A 26,231-nucleotide genomic window follows, 5' to 3' on the forward strand; every position below is an offset into this window, starting at 1 on the left:
TAAAAATAACATATAACAAGGTTCAGGGGCTTAAGCCAGCACATTGGTAGTGAAAAGGAAGAAGGGACAGATCTGAAGAAGACTTATGGAGTAAAACATACAGGATTTATTGACTGAACTGGATTGAAGGGGGAGGGATGAGTGATTATTCTTCCCAGTGTTCTTGGTAAGCTGGTCACCCCAACGCAAGAAAGCTATAATGGACTTCAGCTAGTTGCAGGGCAGCCCTTAGAGCAGTGGTGGAGGGGAGAAAGGGCAGCCACAGAGGGTAACTTAATAAAGCATGCCCCTTAGCAACAAATGGCTTTTCAGTTTACTTTCTGAAGAAATGTGTTAAAAGTTTTAATTTAGAAGTCCATGAATTTTACCTGTGTACTATAATGAATTCTAAAATAATAGTATACTTGTTGAACGGTGGGCAAATAAATAAAAATGTGGCCTGGTCTTTTGTTCCAATTTTATATTGTTCTTAAGTTTTGAATAATACTATTTAAGCTTTTGGATTATTATAGGTTTATTTTTTAATCTGTTCTTAAACTTAGACTATTTTAAGTGATTATTTTCTATAGATTGAGAGAAACCATAATTTGTGCCAGCTGTGTTTTTTGTTATTTTAGATATTTGTACTGTTTTGTAAAGATGATCAAAATTGCCTCTTTTTTATGACACTTTTTTCAGTAATGTGGTAATAGCAACAGTAACACAAAGAAATGTATTCTTTTTAAAAGTAGCTTTGCTGCCATATATAGAACCTTCATGTTCTGTTGTTGAGGTATTGAAAGTTTGAATGTTGAACCATATTTTGTCTGGATGTCAGTTTTTCAAGTTAACAGAAAATAGGCTTTATTTTTTAAAACATTTAGGAGCAAAACAGCATTGGATTTTTATTCTTGAGTACTCTGTGCTAGTGTGCCATTTTCTAAAATACTTTTACTATTACTTATTACTAAGAGGCCCAGTAGTTTTATTAAAAACTGCTTACTATGACATTTAAGCTCAGACTCATTTTTACCAATTCTTTGGAAAATTGGACTCAGTGATGTTGTGTCAAGTTATTTCCTTTCATTGTATATTTCCTAAGTATCTTTAGAATTGAATGCATTGTTCCTAACTGATGGCTCTGGATTATGCATATTTGCAGCTAAAGTATGTGTGGAGATTTGTCTTTACTTGGGTTATATTAGTTTCTAGGTAAAAATCTAATCATTCTTACCTCTTGCTGATGAAATTCTCATTGTTTTAGGTGCATATACAAATTCTATTCCACTTCATAGTATTGGGAAAAAAACCACCACTCTTTTTCCCTCAGATTTCAGAGTTGGACTCTTCTAATTTAGAATGGGGTAATATCAAAGAAACGTTTTTATTTTATTTTTATTCATTTTTATTGAGCTTTCTTAGTGGAACAGTGATTGCATCTTTATGAAACGATTTCCCTGGAGCATTCTTTCCTTTTTTAGAGCCTTCTTAGAGTTAGGTAAACGTTACCTTGCTTGTTTTGTAGCTTTCTCAATCTTAAGACAGAAATTAAAGCTACAAAAAGCAGTAGTAGTGTCATAGAATAAGTTTTAAATTTAAGGAGCTTCCTTAAGCATAGTGATTCATTGCTTTGTATCTTTTCAGAGTTCAGTAAAAGGTATCTAAAAATGAATAGTGTAATCTCAGGAGTATAATGTTAGAGAATTTTACTTTCCAGGTTGGTTTGCTAAAATTGTAAAAGTTAAATTTTATTTTCCTAATTTTCCACATTCATTCATTGTTCCTATTCAAGAATGCCGTCAGAATGTACATACATGGAAGTGTCAACAGATGTACCATTTGTCTTACATAACTGTTGCTTCAGTAGCTTAAAGGAAAATCTTGACAAAAGCTTAGTATTAGAGCACAAAAAATTTCATCCCCTAATTATTTATCCATGTGAAATTATAGCTTATTGTTTCTAGCACTCCAGGCATTTTTTAAAATATCAGAAAATATGGAATGATTTGATAATGATAAATGAATTAAAACATCAGCACATCACTAACCATGTGTTGTTTTTTAAAAGATTTTATTTAATTTTTTAGAGAGAGAGGAGAGAGGGGTGGGGGAACAAGAAGTATCAACTCATAGCTGCTTCACTTTAGTTATTCATTGATCTCTTGTCATATGTGCCTTGACTGGGCAAGCCCAGGGCTTTGAACCAGCAACCTCAGCTTTTCAGATCAACGCCTTTACCCACTGGGCAACCACAGGCCAGGCTCCATGTGGTTTTGGTTGAAAGCATTTTCTCTGAGAATTAACTGGCCAGATTTTGCTAAATTTAACTTGTGCATTCTTGGAAAGAGTAAAGTTGATTTTGAGAAATTACACTGGATGCAACTAATGTTTGGAAGAGTGGTTCACTTCTATATTTGAGTGTATCATAATTGTTTTTTGTTTAAGATCTCTAAATATCTTAATACTTAATTTTCATCATATTATAGCCATATATTCTTATTTTTTAAATTCCTGCATTTTAGGCCCTGGCCGGTTAGCTCAGTGGTAGAGCGTCAGCCTGGCGTGCAGAAGTCCCGGGTTCAATTCCTGGCCAGGGCACACAGGAGAAGCACTCATTCCTCTCTGTCTCTCTCTTCCCCTCTTGCAGCAAGGCTCCATTGGAGCAAGGATGGCCCGGGCGCTGGGGATGGCTCCTTGGCCTCTGCCCCAGGCGCTAGAGTGGCTCTGGTCGCGACAGAGCGATGCCCCGGAGGGGCAGAGCATCGCCCCCTGGTGGGCAGAGCGTCGCCCCCTGGTGGGCGTGCCGGGTGGATCCCAGTCGGGCGCATGCGGGAGTCTGTCTGACTGTCCCCATTTCCAGCTTCAGAAAAATACAAAAAAAAATTCCTGCATTTTATTTAAGGGCAAGCCTTCAGTAGACCTATAAAATAAAAGTTACTCCTCAGATCAGAATTCTGTTCAGTTAAAATTTTCCTTTTATTTCACCTAATTAGAGCATTTTCTTCATATTGCTACTTAATTTTCAATGTTTCCAGTTTTTTCTAATGTACTACTGAATTTTAGTAATACTAAAGTTTTGCCTTTAAATAAAAGAGGATTTCAAAAATAACAGTAGTGTGGCATTTGTCTTGCTTTAGTCAGTCTTTACCTGACTTACCTTTTAGAATTTTGTGTCGTCTGTGAAGCAAAAGCCTCCTGTTTGATTGTTTTGTAATTTTTGCCTCGTAAAGTAATAACAGTAATTAAAATACTTATGCTTGACCTGACCAGGCTGAGGCACAGTGGATAGAGCATTGGACTTGGACATGGAGGACCCAGGTTCAAGACCCCGAGGTTGCCAACTTGAGCCCAAGGTCGCTGGCTCGAGCAAGTCTGTCTGTCCCTATCTGTCCCTCTCTCTGATTCTCTCTGTCTCTGTCACAAAAAAAAAAAAAAAACCCCAAAAATACTGATGCCTGGATCTCATCCTCAAATGTACTAATTTAATTTAGTTGGACTGGAGTAGGTTCCAGGGATCAGTAATTTTCAAAATCTTTCCAGCTAATTCAAGTGTACAGTCAAGGTTGAAAACACTTCTGTAATTTGAATTTGAAAGCTTGAGAAATTTTTGGAGTGGCCATTGTAATTACAGAACAATGAATGATAGCCTTGAATAGTCCCAGAATGGAAAGCTCTATTAACTATGAAACTGGGTTTTAAATATACGACTTCAACTTAACCAATACTATGAAAGTATTTTTTTCTTTTTTTCCCTCATTAGTCACCCCATGTAATTGTACATTTTCTAGCAGCCATGATTTTAAAAAGGAAAAATAAACAGGTGACATTAATTTTCATATTTTTTATTTAAACCAGTATATCCAAAATACTGTCACTGCAACAGGTAATGATATAAAACAATTATCATTGAACTGCTGTCCAGTCGTTCTTCATCTTCAAATCTAGTGTGCACCCTAGACTTAGGGTGCACTTCAGTTCAGACCTCAAATTTTTATCAGGAATCTTTGTTCATAGGGTGACATTGATCAATAAGAGTACATAAGTTTCAGATAAACGTCTCTATAGCATTTGAACGGTTGATGTGTTGTATGCCCATCACCCAAAGTCAAATCACTTTCCATTACGAATATATGTCTCTCTTCACTCCTCTCATGAAAGTATTATCGTAATAGCTACTGTTATTATTGAGCATATAAAGAATCCAGGCTTTTTGCATTTTTGTTAACTCCTTATAGCAACTGTGGGAGGTAGGGAAAATCTTTTGTTCAAACAGTAAACTGAAGCTCAGAGAGTGACTCATTCAGAAGGACATGCTGCTTATAAATGGAGGAGCCATAATTGCACTACATACAAATTTGATTTTACAAATTGAGATCTTTTCACCTGACCAGGTGGTGGTGCAATGGATAGAGCGTTGGACTGGGATGCGGAAGACCCAGGTTTGAGACCCCAAGGCTGCCAGCTTGAGCGTGGGCTCATCTGATTTGAGCACAAGCTCACCAGCTTGGACCCAAGGTCGCTGGCTTGAGCAAGGGATTACTCGGTCTGCTGTATGCCCCCCCCCCCACGGTCAAGGCACATATGAGAAAGCAATCAATGAACAACTAAGGTGTCACAACAAAAAACTAATAATTGGCCCTGGCCGGTTGGCTCAGTGGTAGAGTGTCGGCCTGGCGTGCAGGAGTCCTGGGGTTCGATTCCCGGCCAGGGTACACAGGAGAAGCGCCCATCTGCTTCTCCACCCCTCACCCTCTCCTTCCTCTCTGTCTCTCTCTTCCCCTCCCGCAGCCAAGGCTCCATTGGAGCAAAAGATGGCCCGGGCACTGGGGATGGATCCTTGGCCTCTGCCCCAGGCGCTAGAGTGGCTCTGGTCGCGACAGAGCGACACCCGGGATGGGCAGAGCACCGCCCCCTGGTAGGCGTGTCAGGTGGATCCCAGTCGGGTGCATGCGGGAGTCTGTCTGACTGCCTCCCCGTTTCCAGCTTCAGAAAAATACAAAAAAAAAATATATTAAAACAACAACAAGAAAAACCACCTAATAATTGATGCTTCTCATCTCTGTTCCTTTCAGCCCGTCTCTATATATCCCTCTTTCTTACTCTCTCTCTGTCTCTGTTAAAAAATAAATAAAATGAAGCCCTGGCCAGTTGGCTCAGTGGTAGAGCATCAGCCTGGCATGCAGAGGTCCCAGGTTCAATTCCCGGCCAGGGCACACAGAAGAAGCGCCCATCTGCTTCTCCATCCTTCCCCTCTCCTTCCTCTCTCTCTCTTCCCCTCCCACAGCGAGGCTCCATTGGAGCAAAGATGGCCCGGGCACTGGGGATGGCTCCTTGGCCTCTGCCCCAGGCGCTAGAGTGGCTCTGGTCGCAGCAAAGCGACGCCCCGGAGGGGCAGAGCATCGCCTCCTGGTGGGCGTGCCGGGTGGATCCTGGTCAGGCGCATGCGGGAGTCTGTCTGACTGTCTCTCCCCGTTTCCAGCTTCAGAAAAATACCAAAAAAAAATTAAAAAATAAAATAAATAAAATGAAATAACTTGAGATCTTTTCACTGTACTGTTAAAAGATAAACTGAGACATAATAAAATTTTTAGCAATTTTAGCAGAAATCAATTCAAATCCAGCAGCATCGGGCCCTGGCTGGTTGGCTCAGTGGTAGAGCATCAGCCTGGCATGCAGGAGTCCCAGGTTTGATTCCCGGCCAGGGCACACAGGAGAAGCGCCCATCTGCTTCTCCACCCCGCCCCCTCTCCTTCCTCTCTGTCTCTCTCTTCCTCTCCCGCAGCCGAGGCTCCATTGGAGCAAAGTTGGCCCGGGTGCTTAGGATGGCTCTGTGGCCTCTGCCTCAGGCGCTAGAATGGCTCTGGTTGCAACAGAGCAGTGCCCCAGATGGGCAGAGCATCGCCCCCTGGTGGGCATGCCAGGTGGATCCCGGTCAGGCACATGTGGGAGTCGGTCTGACTGCCTCCCCATTTCCAACTTAAGAAAAATACAAAAAAAAAAAAAAAATCCAGCAGCATCAGATGGAAATAGGAACATCCCACTGACAGAAGTTAGGCACAAGACTTTTATAGAGAAGATGCAGGAGCAAAGCAAGGAAATTATTTGATTGGCTATTGCTTAAACAGTACCTTATTTGGGAAATCCCAAATAAGTTGAATGATTTTGATTGTCTTTCGGTTTTGATTTCTTAGCTTTGAAGCATTTACAGGCTTAAGTTTTGGGTTGCTTACATAGGCTGCTAATTTCTTAGAATCAAGCCAGTCCAGTGGCCTCCTTGTTTAATTCAACAGTGCCATGCTGCATGAAAATTTGATAGTTTGGTTTAATTTTAAAGTTTTTCTTACTATCATGTTTTTGTTGTTGTTGTTTTGTATTTTTCTGAAGTGAGAAGCAAGGAGGCAGAGAGAAGACTCCCACATGCGCCCAACTGGGATCCACCCAGCATGTCCACCAGGGGGTGATGCTCTGCCCATCTGGGGCATTAACTCCTTGCAGCCAGAGCCATTTTAGCACCGGAGGCAGAGGCCAGGGAGCCATCCTCAGCACCCCGGCCAGCTTTGCTCCAATGGAGCCTTGGCTGTGGGAGGGGAAGAGAGAGACAGAGGGAATGGAGAGGGAGAGGAGTGGGGAAGCAGATGGGCACTTCTTCTGTGTGCCCTGGCCAGGAATCGAACCTGGGACTTCCTCGCTCCGGGCCGACGCTCTACCAGTGAGCCAACCAGCCGTGGCTACTATTATGTTTCTTTAGAGCCATGAATATCACCACCAACAAAAATATATTGAGCGTTTAGTATTGGAAAGTAGTAGAATATTTCTTACTTGGACCAGGTTTATAGATTTGTGTTAGTGATGTGATAATGGCAGTAAAAGTTAACAAATGTAATACTTTGAAAAATTCAGAAAATTTATGTAACTCACAAATGCTCTCTTTGTTCAGTGTTATGAATTAACTTATTTTGGAATCGAGCTATGAGAAATAGTATAGACATTTTTGTGTCTTACTGTTAATCTGAACTGTTTTGTATCAACACAGTTATACTTTACTTACAGCAAAGTTACCAAAAAATAAAGATTTTTGGCTTTTTCCTATACATGAAAACCTCATTATAAGCCAGTGGTCCCCAACCTTTTTTGGGCCACAGACCAGTTTAATGTCAGAAAATATTTTCACGGACCGGCCTTTAGGGTGGGACGGATAAATGTATCACGTGACCGAGACAAGCGTCAAGAGTGAGTCTTAGATGGATGTAACAGAGGGAATCTGGTCATTTTTTAAAAATAAAACATCATTCAAATATAAATAAAACAAATAATGTAAGTTATTTATTCTTTCTCTGCGGACCAGTACCAAATGGCCCACGGACCGGTACCGGTCCAAGGCCCAGGGGTTGGGGACCACTGTTATAAGCCATTAAATTTTATAACAAGATGTTGGTCATATGGGTATGGGGGGTCATTATATTACAACAGTAATACATCAGGGAAGTGTTTCTACAGTGAAAGGACTACGTCATCCCCCCAAATTACAAAGTCTACAAAATGTACAGAATCTAAAATTGATATATATATATATACACACACACACAAATAAAACTTTGCTTAAAATATATTTATTTAAATTGGAAAAAAGTTAGCCAACCACAAAGCTGAAATTTGTTTTAAGAATAATAAATAAAAATTACATTTTTAAATGAGGGGAAAATCAGTACATACAAACATCCTGTTACAAATAAGGTGAATTAGTTATAGAGCTGAAGTAGTTACATAGTTCTACTTCCTACCTGGAGAATCGTATCAGAAATTTAGGAAAACCTAGCAGTTGTAAATAATCAGGAAATAGGATTTTCTCCTTTGGACTCCAAAGGAGAAAAAGTGCAATTTGAGTATCATTTTTGTATTTTTCTAAAGGTGTCTATATATTTCCATTTACATTATTTGGGCTAGTTCTATAGAAGCCTAGTGAGATAGTGATCTATAGTGCCTAGAGTTAGATTTTCTCTACAAATAAGCCGCCTCTAATGTATATAAAAAAGAGGCCTACTAGCTTGCTATAAAAAACATAAGCTTGCTGTATAAAGTTACATAATTTGCTTTTTTTTTTTCTCTTCTGGTATTTTTGCCTAAATGCTTGACAGTCAGCATTTTTGTATGCCAGTGATGTTACTTTAAAAGGTAAAATTGATAAGGGTGAAAGTCAAAGAATTGAAAGTTTTAACCTTTTTTAAACTTTTCGTATTTTAGGCCCCTGAGAGTTCCTATTATATATAGTATGGATTTCCTTATGTGTGAATTTGTGTGATATCAAAAATGTTTATGATTACTTTATAAGGCATTGAAAATTTACCACAATTTATAGTTAACTTATTTATTTGCCATGAAAAATAAATGTTTTCCTATGAACACTACAAATTCTTAAGTAAAATGACAACCTAGCATCACAAATTAAATCTTTCAGGATTTGACTTTAATAATGTTATGCAGCTTTGATTTACATTTTCCTTTTGTTTACCCTGGACTGGAACAAAGCACAGTCTCCTTTACAGACTATGTCAAGGAACCTGAAATATTTTGAAAGTTACATGATGAAAAAAGAAATGGTTAATTCTGTTAAATGAATAATTCTCTCCATTCAGCACACATAACATTGAGCAGCTTTGTGTTCAGTTCTGGGGGAATTATGATAAATAAGACATTTCCTGTCCACAGTGAAGTTATAGGCTATATATAGTACATTATGATGAGAACAGAATTCTGTGGAATGTCCCCAGCTGAGAGTAGGAGACCCAACAAAAGTTTTTCTGGAGAAGGTCACATATGAGCTGGCTGTTCATTCAAGAATGTGTTTCAAATATTTTTTATCAGTTGGTGTTTTCTGGTACAAAGAATTGCTTTCCATGAATGGCTTACAAGTATGCTAGGATACCGAGTCCTTCAGTCCTTACGACAACCAAACGGGACTAAGTGAGCAGGAGCCTTGTTTAAGCAGCTTCCTCCTTTTATCCCCGTGCTCCATACGGCTGTTACCTCTTTCCTTACAACGATATGAAGAATATTGGGAAAATGGTGTAGAGAAATGCCATTATATGAGGTAAGGGAATCTCCACAAGAGTTTCCAAGGGATCACAAATTTGCAAATAAAAAATAATCAAATTTTAAAATGTCCTTTTTTTTTTTTTTTTTTTTACAAAGATAGAGAGTTAGAGAGAGGGATAGATAGGGACAGACCAACAGGAATGGAGAGAAATGAGAAGCATCAATCATTAGTTTTTTGTTGCGACACCTTAGTTGTTCATTGATTGTTTTCTCATACGTGACTTGACTGCGGGCCTTCAGCAGACCAAGTAACCCCTTGCTCAAGCCAGCGACCTTGGGTCCAAGCTGGTGAGCTTTGCTCAAACTAGATGAGCCCGCGCTCAAGCTGGTGAGCTCGGGGTCTCAAACCTGGGTCTTCCGCATCCCAGTCCAATGCTCTACCCACTGCGCCACCACCTGGTCAGGCTTTTTATTAATTCTGATAAAATACACATAAAACACCATTTTAACATGTACAGTTCAGTGACATTAAATAGATTCATATCATTGTGCAACATCATCACCATCTATCAACAGAACTTTTTCATCTTCCCATACTGAAACTCTACATTTGATTAAGCAATAACCGTTTCCCCCTCCTGGTTTTTCCTTTCCCCAGCCCCTGGCAACCACCATTCTACTTCTGTCTCTGAACTTGACTACTCTTAAGTACCTCATAAAAGTGGGATCACTCATATGGTATTTATCCTTTTGTAACTGCCTTATTTCACTTAGCTTAATGTCTTCAAGATTCATCCAGGTTAGAGTATGTGTCATAATGTCCTTCCTTTTTAAGGCTGAATAATATTTCATTATATGTATAATACCACATTTTATTTATCTGTACATCTGTCGATAAGACATTTGGGTTAGCTTCATCATAAGTATTAATATGAATGATAATTGATATACAAATATCTGTTTACACCTCTGCTTTCAGTTCTTTTGGATATATATACCTAGAAGTGAAATTCCTGGATCATAAAAATGTATTTTTAATTTGCTAAGGAACTACCATTCTATTTTTTGTAGTGACTGCACCATACATATATGTATGTGTGTGTGTGTGTGTGTGTGTGTGTATAAAAGGTCTACTGGAAAGTTCTGTCCATTTTTGGAATAAAACAAAATACAAATTTTTCTTACCATCAATAAACTTTATTAAATAATATAATTGCCATTATTATTAATGATTTCTTGCCAGCATGACGGCAATTTGTGTATCCCATTTTTGAAAAATATTTTCTTTTGATGCGAAAAACTGAACCAGTGCTTGTTTGATATCTTCTTCATTTTTGAATTTTTTGCCCTTCAAAAAAAATTTTTTTTTTTCAAGGGTTTTTTTGTTTGTTTTTTACAGAGTCAGAGAGGGACAGACAGGGACAGACAGACAGGAATGGAGAGATGAGAAGCATCAATCATTAGTTTTTCGTCGCGCGCTGTGACACCTTAGTTGTTCATCGATTGCCCTCTCATTTGTGCCTTGACTGCAGGCCTTCAGCAGACCGAGTAACCCCTTGCTCGAGCCAGCGACCTTGGGTCCAAGCTGGTGAGCTTTGCTCAAACCAGATGAGCTCACGCTCAGCTGGCGACCTCAGGGTCTTGAACCTGGGTCCTCCGTGTCCCAGTCCGACGCTCTATCCACTGCGCCACCGCCTGGTCAGGCTCAAAAAATTTTTTAAGGACAAAAACAAGTGATAGTCAGTCGGAGGGTGCTAAGTCCAGGGAATATGGTGGATGCGACAGACATGCTTCTGTAGCATTTCTTCCTTGTTGAAATTCGTAAAAATTACAGTGGTGTAAATGAACTTTATCAGTACCCATGGGTATACTATCGCTTCACACATAAGACTAACGTGAATGAACTTTGTTTTAGTTAATTTGCTACGTCAGTATGTATACATTAAGTGATAAAAATAGAGAGGCACACATGCGCCAAATAAACATGTGCTTATGTGTTGAAACTTGTTGTGATAGAAACGGACAGAACTTACCGGTAGACTAGATAGATAGATAGACAGATAGATAGATAGATAGATAGATAGATAGATAGATCCCCATCCTAATGAGGATGAAGTGGTATCTCATTGTGTATTGAACCATGACACAGAATATCTGGACTCTGGTCTTTGTATTGGGTTTAATGAAGACAAGATTTGAATTTTTCCATGGCAGGACAGATAGAGATGAGACACTGGGTACCTGTGGGCAGCCTTCCATTTCAACTCCATCAAATCTCACAAAGCCACAATCTCCCATACCTGAGTCCTATGGAATGCTTTCCTGTGGCTCCATAAAAGAACAGCATTTCCACCAGCAACAGTACCTGAAATAACCATGCAACTTTTATGCTATATTAGAACTTAAAAGGTAAAATCCATCTTTAGCTCTTGAATGTGCAACTACAAAATGAGTCTAAAAGCTAAGAAGAAGTAAAATGCATATAGCACATTCTTACCATTGCCTGCCTTCTCTGTGAGTCACAACATTTCCAAGACACTACTAAAAGAATGGGCAGGTTCTACAGTGAAATATATATATATATATTTAAATAAATAGTGTTTACCTTTGAATCCATTGCAACTGAATAATTGCAATATAATATTTGAGTTTTTTAGAATAAGCTTTTAATATAAAGAGAATGCAAGTGCTATAGCTAGAAAAGAAGTATTTACCACTGAATTCATTTCAACTTAAATTCATTAAAGGAAAATGTTTGCATTTAAGTTTTTTATAATGAGATTTTACTGATTTTCCTATAATATCTTTATATAGTACATGCTGTATTTGCTTTTTAAAGGTATTGTGGGGTTTTTTTATTTAATTTAAAACGATCACAATTTTAAAAGCAACCTTAAAGAATTCTCATTAAGTATCTATTTTGGATAGATGGATACATACCTTTGTTCAATTTAGTATCATTAAAAATTGTAGGAAATCTTTTAAGATTATGTGGAGAACTTTGTAGGATATCTTACCTATTCAGATTCATTGTCAGGTCTCCATAGCTTCTTCAATTTTTTTAATTAAGTTTAATACTACTAGTATAGCTTAAATTCCTCTACCATTTAATATCTTTGGGCTTCTATTTCCTGTTCTAATGGACTGTAACCTAGGTAGTTCTTTCCAACTCTAGAATTTGTTTGATCTATATATCTGTTTAACTATGTTTATGCTGTGATATTTTATATTTATTTTATAGTTACATTTTTAAATTTATACAGTTTTTTAAATTTCTGGTTTTGTCTTATGCAGCTGTATGCAGGAGCTATTCTTGAAGTCTGTGGATGAAAATTGGGGAGGTTCCCACAAGTCCAAGGTATGTAAAATTAACTCTAGCGAATTTTTAGTTATTAATTTAAGAACGACATTTCACAAGAACAGTTTTATTAAATATCCCCACAGATAAAAATTTTTAGGATTATACTTTATCAACAGCATGTGAATTTTTTTCATATCTTTTTTCATGGAGATGGAGGTTTATGGTAATTGTTGAATACTAGGTTACTTTAAGCAAGGATAATACATGAAATTTAGATTTAGGTACAGCATATGATGAAGTGATTATTATTTTTTGAAAGGATAGCCTTTTCTTTACTAAGAATGAATTTTATGAGAACCTTTCTTTTACCAGATGTAAATGTCATCCCTTTAAAGAGCATTTTATTATAGTATATTTTAAATGTAAATTGATTTATATAAAACTCCTAAGGAACATTTGCATTAGTGAGACTAGACCTGTGCTAAATGACAAATCGTTAAGAATAGAATTACCATAAAACATGAGGTGCAGAAAAGAGGAAGTCATACATTTGTATATTTCCACAGGAAATTTTAAAGTTAAATATGTAAAAGGATAACTGTGAAAGTATATTTATTCTTTTAGTTGATATCAAACAGTAATGGAGCTTAGCAGCTTTAGAAATACTTGGGCGAAGGCTTTTTCCTATTTTGTCCTTAAGTGTCACTTAAAAATCAAGCTTTATAAAACTAAACTTGTTTGAAGGTACCAGTGCAACGCCAAGAGGAATCCTCAGTTAGGGGTGCGGTGAAGTAGGAAACTTTATTCAGTGCAAACAAGTCAATTGTGATATAGCACAGCTGTGGAACAGTACAGCTATGGAGCAGCTCAGTAGTGTTACCGCTCAATTAGGAAGCAGCATGGCTGTGGAACAGCATAACTGGGAGGTGGCCCTCTCAGCTCTGCTCCACTTTGCCCTGCTCTGGTTCGCTGTACTCCACGTGCTCCACTCGAGGTACTGCACTCGACATACTCCACTCTACCTGCCTTGTCCGTCAAAATGTCTTCAGTGTTTCAGCTCCAATGGGGGAAAAGCAGACTTCATGCTCCAGCCACAGGGGAGCTGACATATAAAGAGAAGGGCCTACCATGCACTGGTGCCTCATTGGTTCATCCTCTTGCGAACGAAGACTACAAATCTTCAGTTTAATTGGTCCAAAATGCACTGCCTGATTGGTCAGAATAGAGCCACTCTGATTGGTCAGTGAGGATGTTAATGGGGTTATAACTGCACAGCCTCAATTGGACAGGGACAGTTCTCAGCCCTGTCGGTTAAAAAGGGAGTCTAGAAACTCCTTCACAAGGTTTGGCTCAGTTGGCAGGAATGTTGTGCAAGCAGGTAGGTCAGAGCAGGGGAGGTAGGCAGCTTAGTGCAGGCTTCTCCCTCAAGCATGGTTTGCATGAGAGGTTCATTTAGAAATGGCACTAGGTTCTGTTTTTATATATGAGCCATGTTATGCCATCAGGATCCCTTTATAATAAATATCTCTCAGGATCAATAAAGGTAATAAAGTTTTTTGGGTTTTTTTTAACTGAAATACATAAGTGCTCTATTTGTATGCCTCATTCCATTTTTGTTTCTGCTGGCTTTCCCATGATTTCTTGACTTGTTTACTTAATGGCCTGAGAATTATTAGGATTTAGTATTTTATAAAATTGCCTGTATTAGCATTTGCCCTTTATTGCTGACCTAGAATTGTTTATAATAAAATACTGCTAATTTTGGCAAAGAAATGCAATATAATTTGACTTGGAACATTTTATATGAGGGCCAACACAGATACACATCTAATTAAACACCTCTTTTTAAAAATAAGAACAATTTCTAATATAGCATGGAAAATAACATCTACATATGCTTAGGGAAATTTTTTTATTAAGATTTCATTTATTGCCTGACCTGTGGTGGCGCAGTGGATAAAGCGTCGACCTGGAAATGCTGAGGTCGCCGGTTCGAAACCCTGGTCTTACCTAGTCAAGGCACGTATGGGAGTTGATGCTTCCAGCTCCTTCCCCTTCTCTCTCTCTCTGTTTTTCTCTCTCCTTCTCTCTAAAAATGAATAAATAAAATTTTTTTAAAATGTGTTAAAAAAAAAGAAAACATTGACTGAAAAGAGTCTATTTAAAAAAAAAAGATTTCATTTATTGATTTTAGAGAGAGAGAGAGAAAAAGGTAGGGGGGAATGGGAAGCATCCACTTGTAATAGTTGCTTCTTGTGCTTTGGGAAATCCCAGGGCCTCAACCCAGCAACCTCAGCATCCCAGGTCTACGCCCTATTCACTGTGCCACTAGAAGTCAAGCAGAAAAAAATTTCTTACTCTTTTTTTCCTCAAACACCTAAATTCAGAATTGTACCATAGTTGTTTTTATGTAAGTTCTCTGAATGATACTATAATCATTCTTATTCCTAGAAAGTTTGGCAGTTGCTTTTTTTAAAATTGAATTTATTAGGATACAAGTTTCCAGTGTACAACTAAATAAAATATCATCTCCACAGTGTATCGTGTGCCCATCGCTCCAAGCAAAGTCTCTCTCCATCCCCATTTGCCCTGTCTTTGCCCACCTCCACCTACCCTTCACCCCCCTTTTTCTCTAGCTATCCTCACAGTGTTGTCTGTGTCTAAGTGTTAAATATACATATGTTTTTGGCTTAATTGCTTCACCTTCTTTAATCCAGTCCCCCAAACCACCTCCCCATGGATTGCCCAGTCTGTCCCATGTATCCATGTCTCTGTTCCTACTTTGTTTCTTAGTTTATTTCATTAGATTCTATATATAAGTGAGAGTATATAGTATTTGTCTTTCTCTGCCTGGCTTATTTCACTGAGCATAATAATCTCTAGATCCATCCACACTGTCACAAAAGCTAAGATTTCCTAGTTTGTTTGTTTGTTTTTATAGCCAAGTAGTATTTCATTGTGTAAATGTTCCACAGCTTTGTTGATGGGGATATAGACTGGTACAGCCACTGTGGAACAGTATGGAGTTTCCCAGAGTTAAAAATGGAACTGTCTTTTGACCCAGCAATCTCACTTCTGTGAATATATCTTAAGAAACCTGAAACACTCAATTCGAAAGAATGTATACACCCTTATGTTTATTGCAGTGTTATTTACAATAACCAAGATCTGGAAACAGCCCAAGTACCCATCAGTTAAAAGAGTGACAGTTGCTTTTTAATTGCATTGGTCATTCATATTTACTGACTTGTTTTATTAATAATCTTGTGTGACTTCATTTTTTATGAAGTTGAGTACTTTGATACTATAATTATCCCTTCCACTTGTGATATCAGATTTTATTATGCCTATGGAAATAATTTGCACAGTTTGTAGTCTCGTTTTTTGTTGTTGTTGTTTTGTTTTGTTTTTTGTGTTTTTCCGAAGTGAGAAGCAGGAGGCGGTGGCAGACTCCCACATGCACCAGACCAGGATCCACCTGGCATGCCCACCAGGGGGCGATACTCTGCCCATGTGAGCCATTGCTCCGCTGCAACCAGAGCCATTCTAGTGCCTGAGGCGGAGGCCATGGAGCCATCTTCAGCACCCAGGCCAACTTTGCTCCCATGGAGCCTTGGCTGTGAGAGGAGAAGAGAGAGATAGAGAGAAAGGAGAGGGGGAAAGGCGTCTCCTGTGTGCCCTGGCCAGGAATTGAACTTGGGACTTCTACACACTGGGCCTGAGCCAGTCGGCCAGGGCCTAGTTACATCTTTAAAAACATGTGTATAGTTTCTCGCCTGACCTGTGGTGGTGCAGTGGATAAGCGTCGACAACCTAGAAATGCTGAGGTTGCCGGTTCGAAACCCTGGGCTTGCCTGGTCAAGGCACATATGGGAGTTGATGCTTCCAGCTCCTCCCCCCCTTCTCTCTCTCTGTCTCTCCTCTCTCTCTCTTTGTTTCTCTCCCTTTCCTCTCTAAAATGAATAAATAAATAAAATTTAAAAGCTTGTGTATAGTTTCTCAGTCTTTGTAGTTGAACTTAGTTATATCTATTTCTTTTTTAATATCTTTTTATAATCTATTTCTTATGTATAAATTATCAAACTTTTTTGTATATATAGTCATACTGTCTTTTCCTTTTGAAAATAATTGGAGTTTAATTCTATGTGAATATTTAATTAGTACAGAAATACTTAAAATGGAAATGTTTAATTACATAATCCATAACCATATTTAATATAAGTATGTATAATATTTTCTGAGCACATGAATAGCTGATATATTTTTAATATAACCATTCCCACTCTCAAATTCATTACCTTGGAGATATTCTGGAATAGGGAATGAAGGAAATGAAGGAAAATTACCAGTGTTCACAATAATTACAAATACCAAACTAATTTTCATGTCATTGTTTCAAATTCTTTGTCATCAACATCAGGTAGCTTCTGCAATTAGCATAACTCATTATACTTTAACTTACAATACGTTATATTTTTTAAATTTACTTAAATTATTCTATCAGAAAATAGAAGAGTAAATTAATTTTAAGTTTTTTCAGAAGAAAGGGGCATTTAAATTTTAAAGAGTTTTATCCACATTAAACAAGTATTTGTGTTGGGAGTGGGGGGGTTCCTAGATCATATATTTAGCCAATTCCAAGTATGTCTCCTACAACAGATGTATAATAATTTCTCTTAGTAGGTTGGACCTAGTATTTTATCACTTGTGGTGACATCAAAAGTAAAGATGTAAATAAGCATGTGTATATGTCTCTCTGTCCAGAACAGTGTGAAGTTTCCCCAGTTTTTTTAGGTTGTGGTAAACTTTCTCTATAAAAGGCTAGATAATAAAAATACTCACCTTTTTAAACAAATAGGATTATTACTTGTTATCTGATCTACCTGACTGTTTCCTTTCCTTCTATTAACTCTTCTATACAAAAAGACCTTTTCCATAAGGTAGATTTGATTATGTGGCCTCTTGCTTAAAATCTTCATTTTCCCATCACATACAGAATAAGTATCAAAATCAGTACTGTCATATACAAAACCCTCACAGCATGGTTTCTTTTCTCAGGTTCATGTGCATACTATGTACAGCCGCCTGAATCCTGAGCTCTTAGTCTTTATACACACTTCTTGGACCTCCTGACTTGTGCCCCTTCCTAATTCTTGTGGCAAACTCCTATTCATACAGAGTTTAGTTCAGTCATTAATTTTGGGTGGCCTTTGGACAGAATTTTTTATTCTCTTTCTGTTCCTAGCAACTCCCACATCATATAATGTATTTTTTTGGCTTACTGGCCTTGTGTCTCTACCAAACTAGGAACTCCTTAAAGCCCAGAATGTTTTTTTAATTTTATTGTTAATATACCGAGAATCTACCTACCATTTTACCTCTTGCTAAGTGGAATTCAAATATTATGAATGGATTTACTAAAGTTGTCTCATGAAAGTTACCCTCACTTTTGACAGAATGGAATCTGGTGAAAAGCTTTTGTGTTCATTGGTTTTATACTCTTGATGAATTTATAGTCTTCACACATTCCTTTTCTTGCTTTATTATTCTGACTGAGAAGTCATAATCCTTTTAGTTTTTTTTCCTTCATATTGTAGCTTAAATCTCCCTAAATTCTCTAATTCTTTAAATTGCCCTTTTCTGAATGTTTTTAGCTGCTTTTATTTTTTTATTATTATTATTATTTTTTTTTTTTTTGCATTTTTCTGAAGCTGGAAACAGGGAGAGACAGTCAGACAGACTCCCACATGCGCCCGACGGGGATCCACCCGGCACGCCCACCATGGGGTGATGCTCTGCCCATCCTGGGCGTCGCCATGTTGCGACCAGAGCCACTCTAGTGCCTGAGGCAGAGGCCACAGAGCCATCCCCAGCGCCCGGGCCATCTTTTGCTCCAATGGAGCCTTGGCTGCGGAAGGGGAAGAGAGAGACAGAGAGGAAGGCACGGCGGAGGGGTGGAGAAGCAAATGGGCGCTTCTCCTGTGTGCCCTGGCCGGGAATCAAAACCGGGTCCTCCGCACGCTAGGCCGACGCTCTACCGCTGAGCCAACCGGCCAGGGCTTTAGCTGCTTTTAAATTGTCTTGTTGGTCAGACCCAAATGACTTAGAATTTTGCACTCTAGATCATTTGTATACAATAATAAATTTTTCTATTTTAGAAATACCCTTTTAGATACCCAGTATCTTTCATTAAGCACAATTGAGAATTCAATTCTATTGTCTTTGTTGTTCTCTTTTTATTGTTCTTTCTGGGTATGATATAATTGATATTTTTACTAGGAATTTGTTCTGTTTCAACTATATTTACTTTCATTCAACAGGAAAACATCTAATTATCATTTCATGTAATTTTTTTTGACAGACAGAGAGAGGGACAGACAGACAGGAAGGGAGAGAGATGAGAAGCATCAATTCTTCATTGTGGCACCTTAGTTGTTCATTGACTGCTTTCTCATATGTGCCTTGACCAGGGGGCTACAGCAGAGCAAATGACTCCTTGTTCAAGCCAGCAACCTTGGGCTTCAAGCCAGCAACCTTTGGGCTCAAGCCAGTGACCATGGGGTCATGTCTATGATCCCACATTCAAGCCAGAGACCCTGCGCTCTCAAGCTAGCAACCCCACACTCGAGCTGGATGAGCCCATGCTCAAGCCCTCGACTTCAGGGTTTCAACCAGGGTCTTCCATATCCCAGTTCGACGCTCTATCCAATGCACCACCACCTGGTCAGGCTCATTTCATGTAATTTTATGTGACAGTTCACAAGTCTTAATCATACCCATCAGAAACCCGCCCTTATAATCAAACTGTCTGAAAACCGATAGAGTACATTATAGGACTACTTATTATATGATTAATATTATTAGATCTAGCTGAGTATATTTTATTTATATTCTCATTATGATTTTGCAAATAACTTAATTCAAACCACTTCTATTAGCCGCTCATACATTTTTTTCTTTTTTGTAACAATGAAGAGGATTGTTTTTTTTTTATTTCTCTTTATAGTTAACTCTGAAGAGTCTCTGAATTGTAGGCCAAGTCCCACCACTTTCCAACCAGTATCAATAGCAGCACTGAATTTTCCCCAGGGGGCTGCACAGATGACATGCGGATAAGAAGCCCAAGGGAAAGGCTGAAACATTTAACCTGTTCTTTAATCACTTCTATATTTTTCATTACTTTGAAATGTTAATAACAAAACTGTGTTTCTAACTGACAAATTATATTGGCATAAGAATATTTTCTAGGAATAGAGTGACTAGATTAATTTCTGTAAGTATCTCTACACTAATTTCTTTGTGCAATTTTTAAATAGCAGAAAATAAGTTACTCTGACATCTCTTTGCAAGTCTCTTATATTCTCATATAGCCTATCCTAGTGCCATGTGTATGTTTATAATAAGTACTCACATATGTGTTAAATAATTTATTTTCTGCCTACAAAATATGATTTGCTGCTACAGGGCATTTAACAGATATTCTCGTTCAAAATCAGGAGGCTTATGGATCTAGGCTTAGCATAGAGCAGAGAAAAGAATGAATGAAATAGTCATCAGTGACTCATCTTAATATTTCTTTTAAATTTGTTCTCTCATTCCAGCCTGTTAAAAATCTATTGAATGAATGAAAGTTATTAAATGTGCTAGGCTCTGTTGTGGGTGGATAACAGCAGGTATAATAATAGTCTTCCCCCAGAGAGGGAACCCCCTGTGTGTATAATGTTGTTTTGCACAGGTGTGCATATAATCAAAGAAATAGTAAACATGCACCAGCATATCATAAGATCATTTTTGTTTGGGAATTCAGGAACCTACAGAATATTTGGACAAATCCTAAAGGGTAAAATTAATAGGGATGATATTCTAATAAGCCAGAATAATATAATCAGCTTTATATTGAACTAAATTTTATAGGGGAAATTTAGACCAAATATATAACTCTTTTCTAGCAAGTCTTCAAAACCTTAAAAGAAAAAGAAAAGCCATTTACTACTCTTTGTGCTGTTATACTAAATGCAAATATAGAAAGAGCTTCATAGTGGAACATGTCTATTGTGCTATTGCCAATTAATTCTAAATTTACAAAATAAGTTTGTGAAAAAAGCATGTGTCATTATAAAATCAAGTCACATTTTTTTAACTTGGACTGTTGGGCATAATCATTACTAAAAAAATTGGTAAAATGTAAATCAGCAACCCCAAAAAGGAAAACTACCCATTTAAAACTTTCCCAAATCCTATGCTCCAGTGTAACTCCCTATTAAAATAATAATAGTTAACATATTCTGTTATGTTTATTGTGCTGAGTATTTTTCTCACTTAATTTTTAAAAGACTTTGTTTAATACTGCTGTGTATTCTTCCTTATGTATATTTAGAAATAAATATATATAAATATGAACATATATATATATTTATCCTTTTTTTTAAACAACCATAGGAAACAAACTGATTTATAACCAGCTTTTTATATATGTGTTTGCTTCTATGTCATTAAATATAGATTAGTATGATTTTAAATGATTGGATATGCATTCAGTAGTGTGGTTCATGTTAATTTAGTTACCCAGTAGCCTTCATACATTTAGATTATTTCCAAATTTCTACTTGGTTAGCAGGACCTTATATAACATATCTTTGCATTATTATATAATCATTTCTTCAGAATAAAGAAATTTCTAGAAGAGGATCTGCAGGTTTAAAGAGTATGTGCATTTAAAGACTTTTGGTTCATTTTGCTGAATACTCTTCAGGAAAGATATGTCAATTCATATCTTTCCCCAACTAACCTCCAGCAAAATTCTCTCTATCCTTAAATGTTCTTTTAAATTTTTGTTACTCTGAATGAAGATACCTCATTGTTTTATTTGACACTTATTCAGTTATTAGGCTGAACATTGATTTCAAATGTTTGTTGACCATTTATATAATTGTACATAACATGTTCCTGCCCTTAGTTCATTTCTCTGCCTAGTATTTATTTTTTCTTAACAATTTTTAAGAGTAGTCTTATATATTATGTGTTAGAGATGCTTTTCCCACCAGATGTTCTTTTTACTTTTAATATTGTTTACTGTGCTGTTTTGCTGTCCTGACGTTCCCATTCTCTTATAGACATATCTACAGAGCATTTTTTTAAGTTATGCTTAGAAGAAGAACTTTATATTCCAAATTCAAGTTGTCTGCGTTAAATTCTATGGTAGTATTCTGAACCTCTCTTTTTATTAAACCTTTTAACTAAAAGCAATAGTTGTGTGATTACTTGGTTAGTGTCTTTCTTCCCTTCCAGACTATAAACTCCTTAAGATAAGAAATCATGTCTGTTTTACATAGTTGTATGTGTCTGTTGTGCAACATACAATAGGTATTCAGTCAATTTTTTGTTGAATGAGCCTGACCTGTGGTGGCTCGGTAGATGGAGCATTGATCTGGAGCACTGCGATCTTCGGTTCGAAGCCTCTCTCTCTCTCTCTCTCTTTCTCTCCCTCTCCTCCTCTCTCTAAATTCAATAAATAAAATATTTTTAAAATAATTAAAGCCTAACTGGTGGTGATGCAGTGGATAGAGCGTTGACCTGGGACACTGAGGTTCCAGTTTCAAATCTTCAAGGTCGCCAGCTTGAGTGAGGAGCTGCCAGCTTGAGTGTGGGATCATCAACATGATCCCAAGGTCACTGGTTTGAGCAAGGGGTCAGTGGGTCAGCTTGAGCTCCCTGGTCAGGGCACATACGAGAAACAATCAACAACTAAAGTGATGCAACTATGAGTTGATGCTTTTTATCTATCTCCACTTCTGTCTCTCTCTGCAAAAAAATATATAAAAGAATTAAAAATGTATATTTGTTGAATGAACTTAATATGTTAATTCATCTGGAATTTATTTAGATATATGGTATAGGCACCTATTTTTTCCCCCTAAAATACTTTGGCAGTTTTCTCAAAAGTACATATTGAATTATTTACTCAGACACCTCAGACATACACATATATAATCAATGTCTCCCTATCTCTAATTTGATAGCTTTACCATATTAAAAAATTCCTGCAGATATTTGTATCTCTTTAGATTTCCTAATATGTTTTATTTATCTATTCTGGTGTCAGTATCATATGTTAAAAAGCAATTGAACAAATATTGCTTCCATATTTTACTTTTTCTAAATGACTATCCTCATACATTGGTTCTTTTAGCTGAGCTATACTGTCATTTTGTCAAGCCTTCAGAATTCCATTGGAATTTGGGATTTTGACTAATTTAAAACAATTACTATCTTAAAATATTTTATTTTCCCCATTGCACAGTATGATTTGTTTCCATTTACATGTATGTGTTTGAATCGCCTTAGTTTTTCCGTGTAAGATCTAATGTTTTATTGTTTGCTTTTATTCTTTTTATATCTTTTTATTTACATTGGATTTAGAAGTGAACAATCTGAATCTTTCTCTTTTCTATTAAGCTTTTGTCAGAAGTGATAAACCCAAACTGTTCAGAGGACTACAAATCAAGGTAAGGTGATTTTAATGGAATCCTTTATTCCAGCATTAATAAATTTTTTGAAGATTCATCTGTTAAGGAATGAGGTCATGTTTGTTGTCACATTTACCCAGAGTTACGATTTCTCAGAGCTCTCTGGTGAAACTAGTGGGTCAGAAGTTTCAGGACTCCAGTGTAATTATAAACAAATTACCACATAATTGTTAAGTTTCTTAAACCAAAGAAAATTTAAAGTCCACCGCAGAATTCTGTCTGATAATTTGTATACATGGCCTATTTTAAAATTGCTCTTATACAGTCATTTCTGCCTTAGATTTTAAGCTTTTTTGAGAGTTTGAGAATATCATGTATACAATACATATTTGTTAGTCAATAATCCCAAATAAGCTGTGTTGATTCTAACAAGTAGTTTTCTCTTGAGAGGTAAACTAATTTTTTTAATTGTCATTTTATATGAAATTGCATTCAATTACTACCCAAAAGACTTCCTTTAAGATGTTGTGATGTTATGTCCAAAAGCTTTTCTGTGTTACTAATTTTTTATTTAACAAGTGAATTGTATTTCTACCCCCTCATTTTTAAACTGTCACATTGGCCTTCACCTTTTTCACTGAGTCCCCAAACCCCTGTGCCCTTTGACAGCTGTAAGTCTGTTAAATTTAGTTAAACTGGATTGCATTGGTTTGGATTTTGGCTGAAGCTGAGAAGGCTCTTCTAAGCAGATAATAATAATGATGTTCCTCTTTTTTCGTAGTATGTCCGCGGTTCAGATCCTGTACTAAAGCTTTTGGATGACAATGGGAACATTGCTGAAGAACTAAGCATCCTCAAATGGAACACAGACAGTGTAGAAGAATTTCTGAGTGAAAAGTTGGAACGCATATAAATCTTGATGAAATTGTGTCCTATCCTTTTGTTACCTTATCAAATGAAATATTGTAGCACCTAGAAAATAATTTAGTTTTGCTTCCATCCTTCCATCAATCTTTTACTGTGAGGCATATCTAATTAAAAATTGAAGTGTTAGCACAACACATGGTATCTAAGGAGCTGGCAAGTTTAATAAAATTCTTTTAGAAATTTCTGCCCTCCTACATTTGTACCACTGACAAAGTGCTTTGTAATAGACTTGTGATTAATTATGCAAATGATAGTTTCTGGTAATTGGTCCAGTATTACAAACAACAGATTTTTAAATTAGGAATGTTAATAAGGGAGATGATTACTATGCCTCATATGCTATGTGCTGTTTGAAAGTAATGACGGTAAACTATAAAGCAAATAAGATGTACCTAGCCTCAACAGATTGATCCTCAGATTCTCCCTATTTTTTTATTGCCCAGCTTTCCTTTTAGTAGAAACGCTATATAGTATATAATGTATGAACTGCACAAAAATTTTATGGCTTTGTTGTGAAACAGATTCAAGATCTACTGTAAGAATGAAATATTCACAGAGATTCGCGTTAATGAAGACTACACAGGAAGCCTTTCTGAGGATTTGTGTGGATCTGATATTTAGCAAATCCTTGTGCTTTATGTTCTTATACAAAATTCAGTTTGAAAGTGTTCCATTGTAAGACCAAAATAGAAATAAAAAGTTCCAAAAATCTGAATTTGAAATTCTTTTGATTTGTCCTTTTATGTTTAAAAATGTCACATTTCTCAGTTCACTTTTATTTTTTTTTATATAAGCCTTTATTTTCTTTTTTTCTTTTTTTTTAATTTTTATTTATTTTTTTAAATTTTTATTTTATTTATTCATTTTAGAGAGGAGAGAGAGAGAAAGAGAGAGAGAGAGACAGGGAGGGGGGAGGAGCTGGAAGCATCAACTCCCATATGTGCCTTGACCAGGCAAGCCCAGGGTTTCGAACCGGCGACCTCAGCATTTCCAGGTCGACGCTTTATCCACTGCGCCACCACAGGTCAGGCAAGCCTTTATTTTCTTAAGCCAAAATGTTAAAATGCTGCACTGTTTAAAACATATAACTTCTTATTGTGGGTAATAGTGCTTTATATATGTCTAGCGATTTTTTTATTTTTCAAAGTGCTTTCATTTTATGAACACATTTTTATTATTATCTTATATAAGGAATAGCTCTTAAAATATAGAATTTTCATGAGCTATTGAAAATATAGACTTTTATGAGCTATTAAAAATGATTTTTCAGAAACATTTCAGGTCTTGTGCTCTGACATATGTCGTCAGTTTGGCTCAAATAAACTCTTATGAAAGAAAAGTATTTTTTTAATGATGATTTTTCTTTGCTTAACCTTTTATCTGGTAAAACTGACTTCACTTCATAAAAGATAGATAGTTCGTTAAGAAAAACATTCATCCAGATTTAGGTAATTTCAGCTGCTTACTAAAAATTGGTCAAAAATCCTGTTATGTTAACTTAATATTAGGATTAATTCTTATAATCTGGAGACTTTCATAATTTTGAATTAAACCATCTTAATGAAGGATATTTAGAAGTCTTTAAAGACAACTCTACCAAAAAATGTTTATAAAAATTTTTTTAATAGAGATCAGTTATTAATCTTTACCAACATTGTGTGTCATGTTATATTTAAAATTAAGAAGTTTGTTTTTAAAGCCAGCTAGAGAATGAAGAAACCCTGGGCAATTTGGTTAGTTAAGATCAAATGCGATGAGAAACTCTGGCAAACAGATTATGGTCTACTTTTGATCATCTGGAGTAGTAATGAGAGGGCCATCATTTTGATAATACAGGCCCTGGAAAAATTGGCACTAATCCTTCCCTAACAGTGGTTATTCAGGACAAGAGGGAAAATGAAGCCAGTCATGGACAATGGAAAAATACCAAGAGAGGAGATGCCACCACATACGAAGAATAGTGGGATGGAAGTGATAAGAATGCAGACTTGAAGGGATTGGCATAGAAAACTAATTGGACTGGTCTCTGGGCAGGAAGAGCTTGTTAATTGAGTATCTGGCAACGTGAAGAAAAGCCTACAATATATTCAATTTATTATGAGAGATCAAAGAGGCTGGAGAACCCCACAGTATCTTAGAGCTTGAAATTCTTGATGAATAAATGTGTATCTACCAAGCTTTACGATTTTAATTGGGAGGCTTGAGTGAATCAGCCAATTCCAACCTTTTCACCATTTCAATCAAAGAACAGCTAAAAGCTTTTTAAAGAAACAAATCTTGATTACCAAGACAGGGAGGGGTATAAATACTGATCCAAAAAGTTCCATTTTGTAGCCAAAGTCTGACATTTGATGATGCTTTTTCAAGTTCACAAATGTAGATATATAATAGTCACTTGATATTTATAAATGTGCTCCCCCTGCCAAAATTGTTACTTATAACCTAAAACAGTTAATTTATCTCTAAATTCTGAATTTGGCAAAAGCCTCTTATAAGCAACTATGAGCAAGAACTGACATTTCCTG

General features: G+C 36.7%; 1 protein-coding gene across 1 annotated transcript in view; it reads left to right on the forward strand.

Annotated features, from left to right (window-relative positions):
* Positions 1-24,421, forward strand: part of SELENOF (selenoprotein F) — a 47,583-nt gene extending 23,162 nt beyond the window's left edge. Inside the window, exons 3-5 of the mRNA XM_066268734.1 lie at positions 12,307-12,370; positions 22,769-22,818; positions 23,561-24,421. Coding sequence (XP_066124831.1) covers positions 12,307-12,370; positions 22,769-22,818; positions 23,561-23,692 — 246 coding nt within the window. The 3' untranslated portion in view covers positions 23,693-24,421. The remainder of the gene's footprint in view (positions 1-12,306; positions 12,371-22,768; positions 22,819-23,560) is intronic.
* The last annotated feature ends 1,810 nt before the right edge of the window (positions 24,422-26,231 follow it).

The sequence above is a fragment of the Saccopteryx bilineata genome, chromosome 3, assembly GCF_036850765.1.
Source record: "Saccopteryx bilineata isolate mSacBil1 chromosome 3, mSacBil1_pri_phased_curated, whole genome shotgun sequence".
Lineage (NCBI taxonomy): Eukaryota > Metazoa > Chordata > Mammalia > Chiroptera > Emballonuridae > Saccopteryx > Saccopteryx bilineata.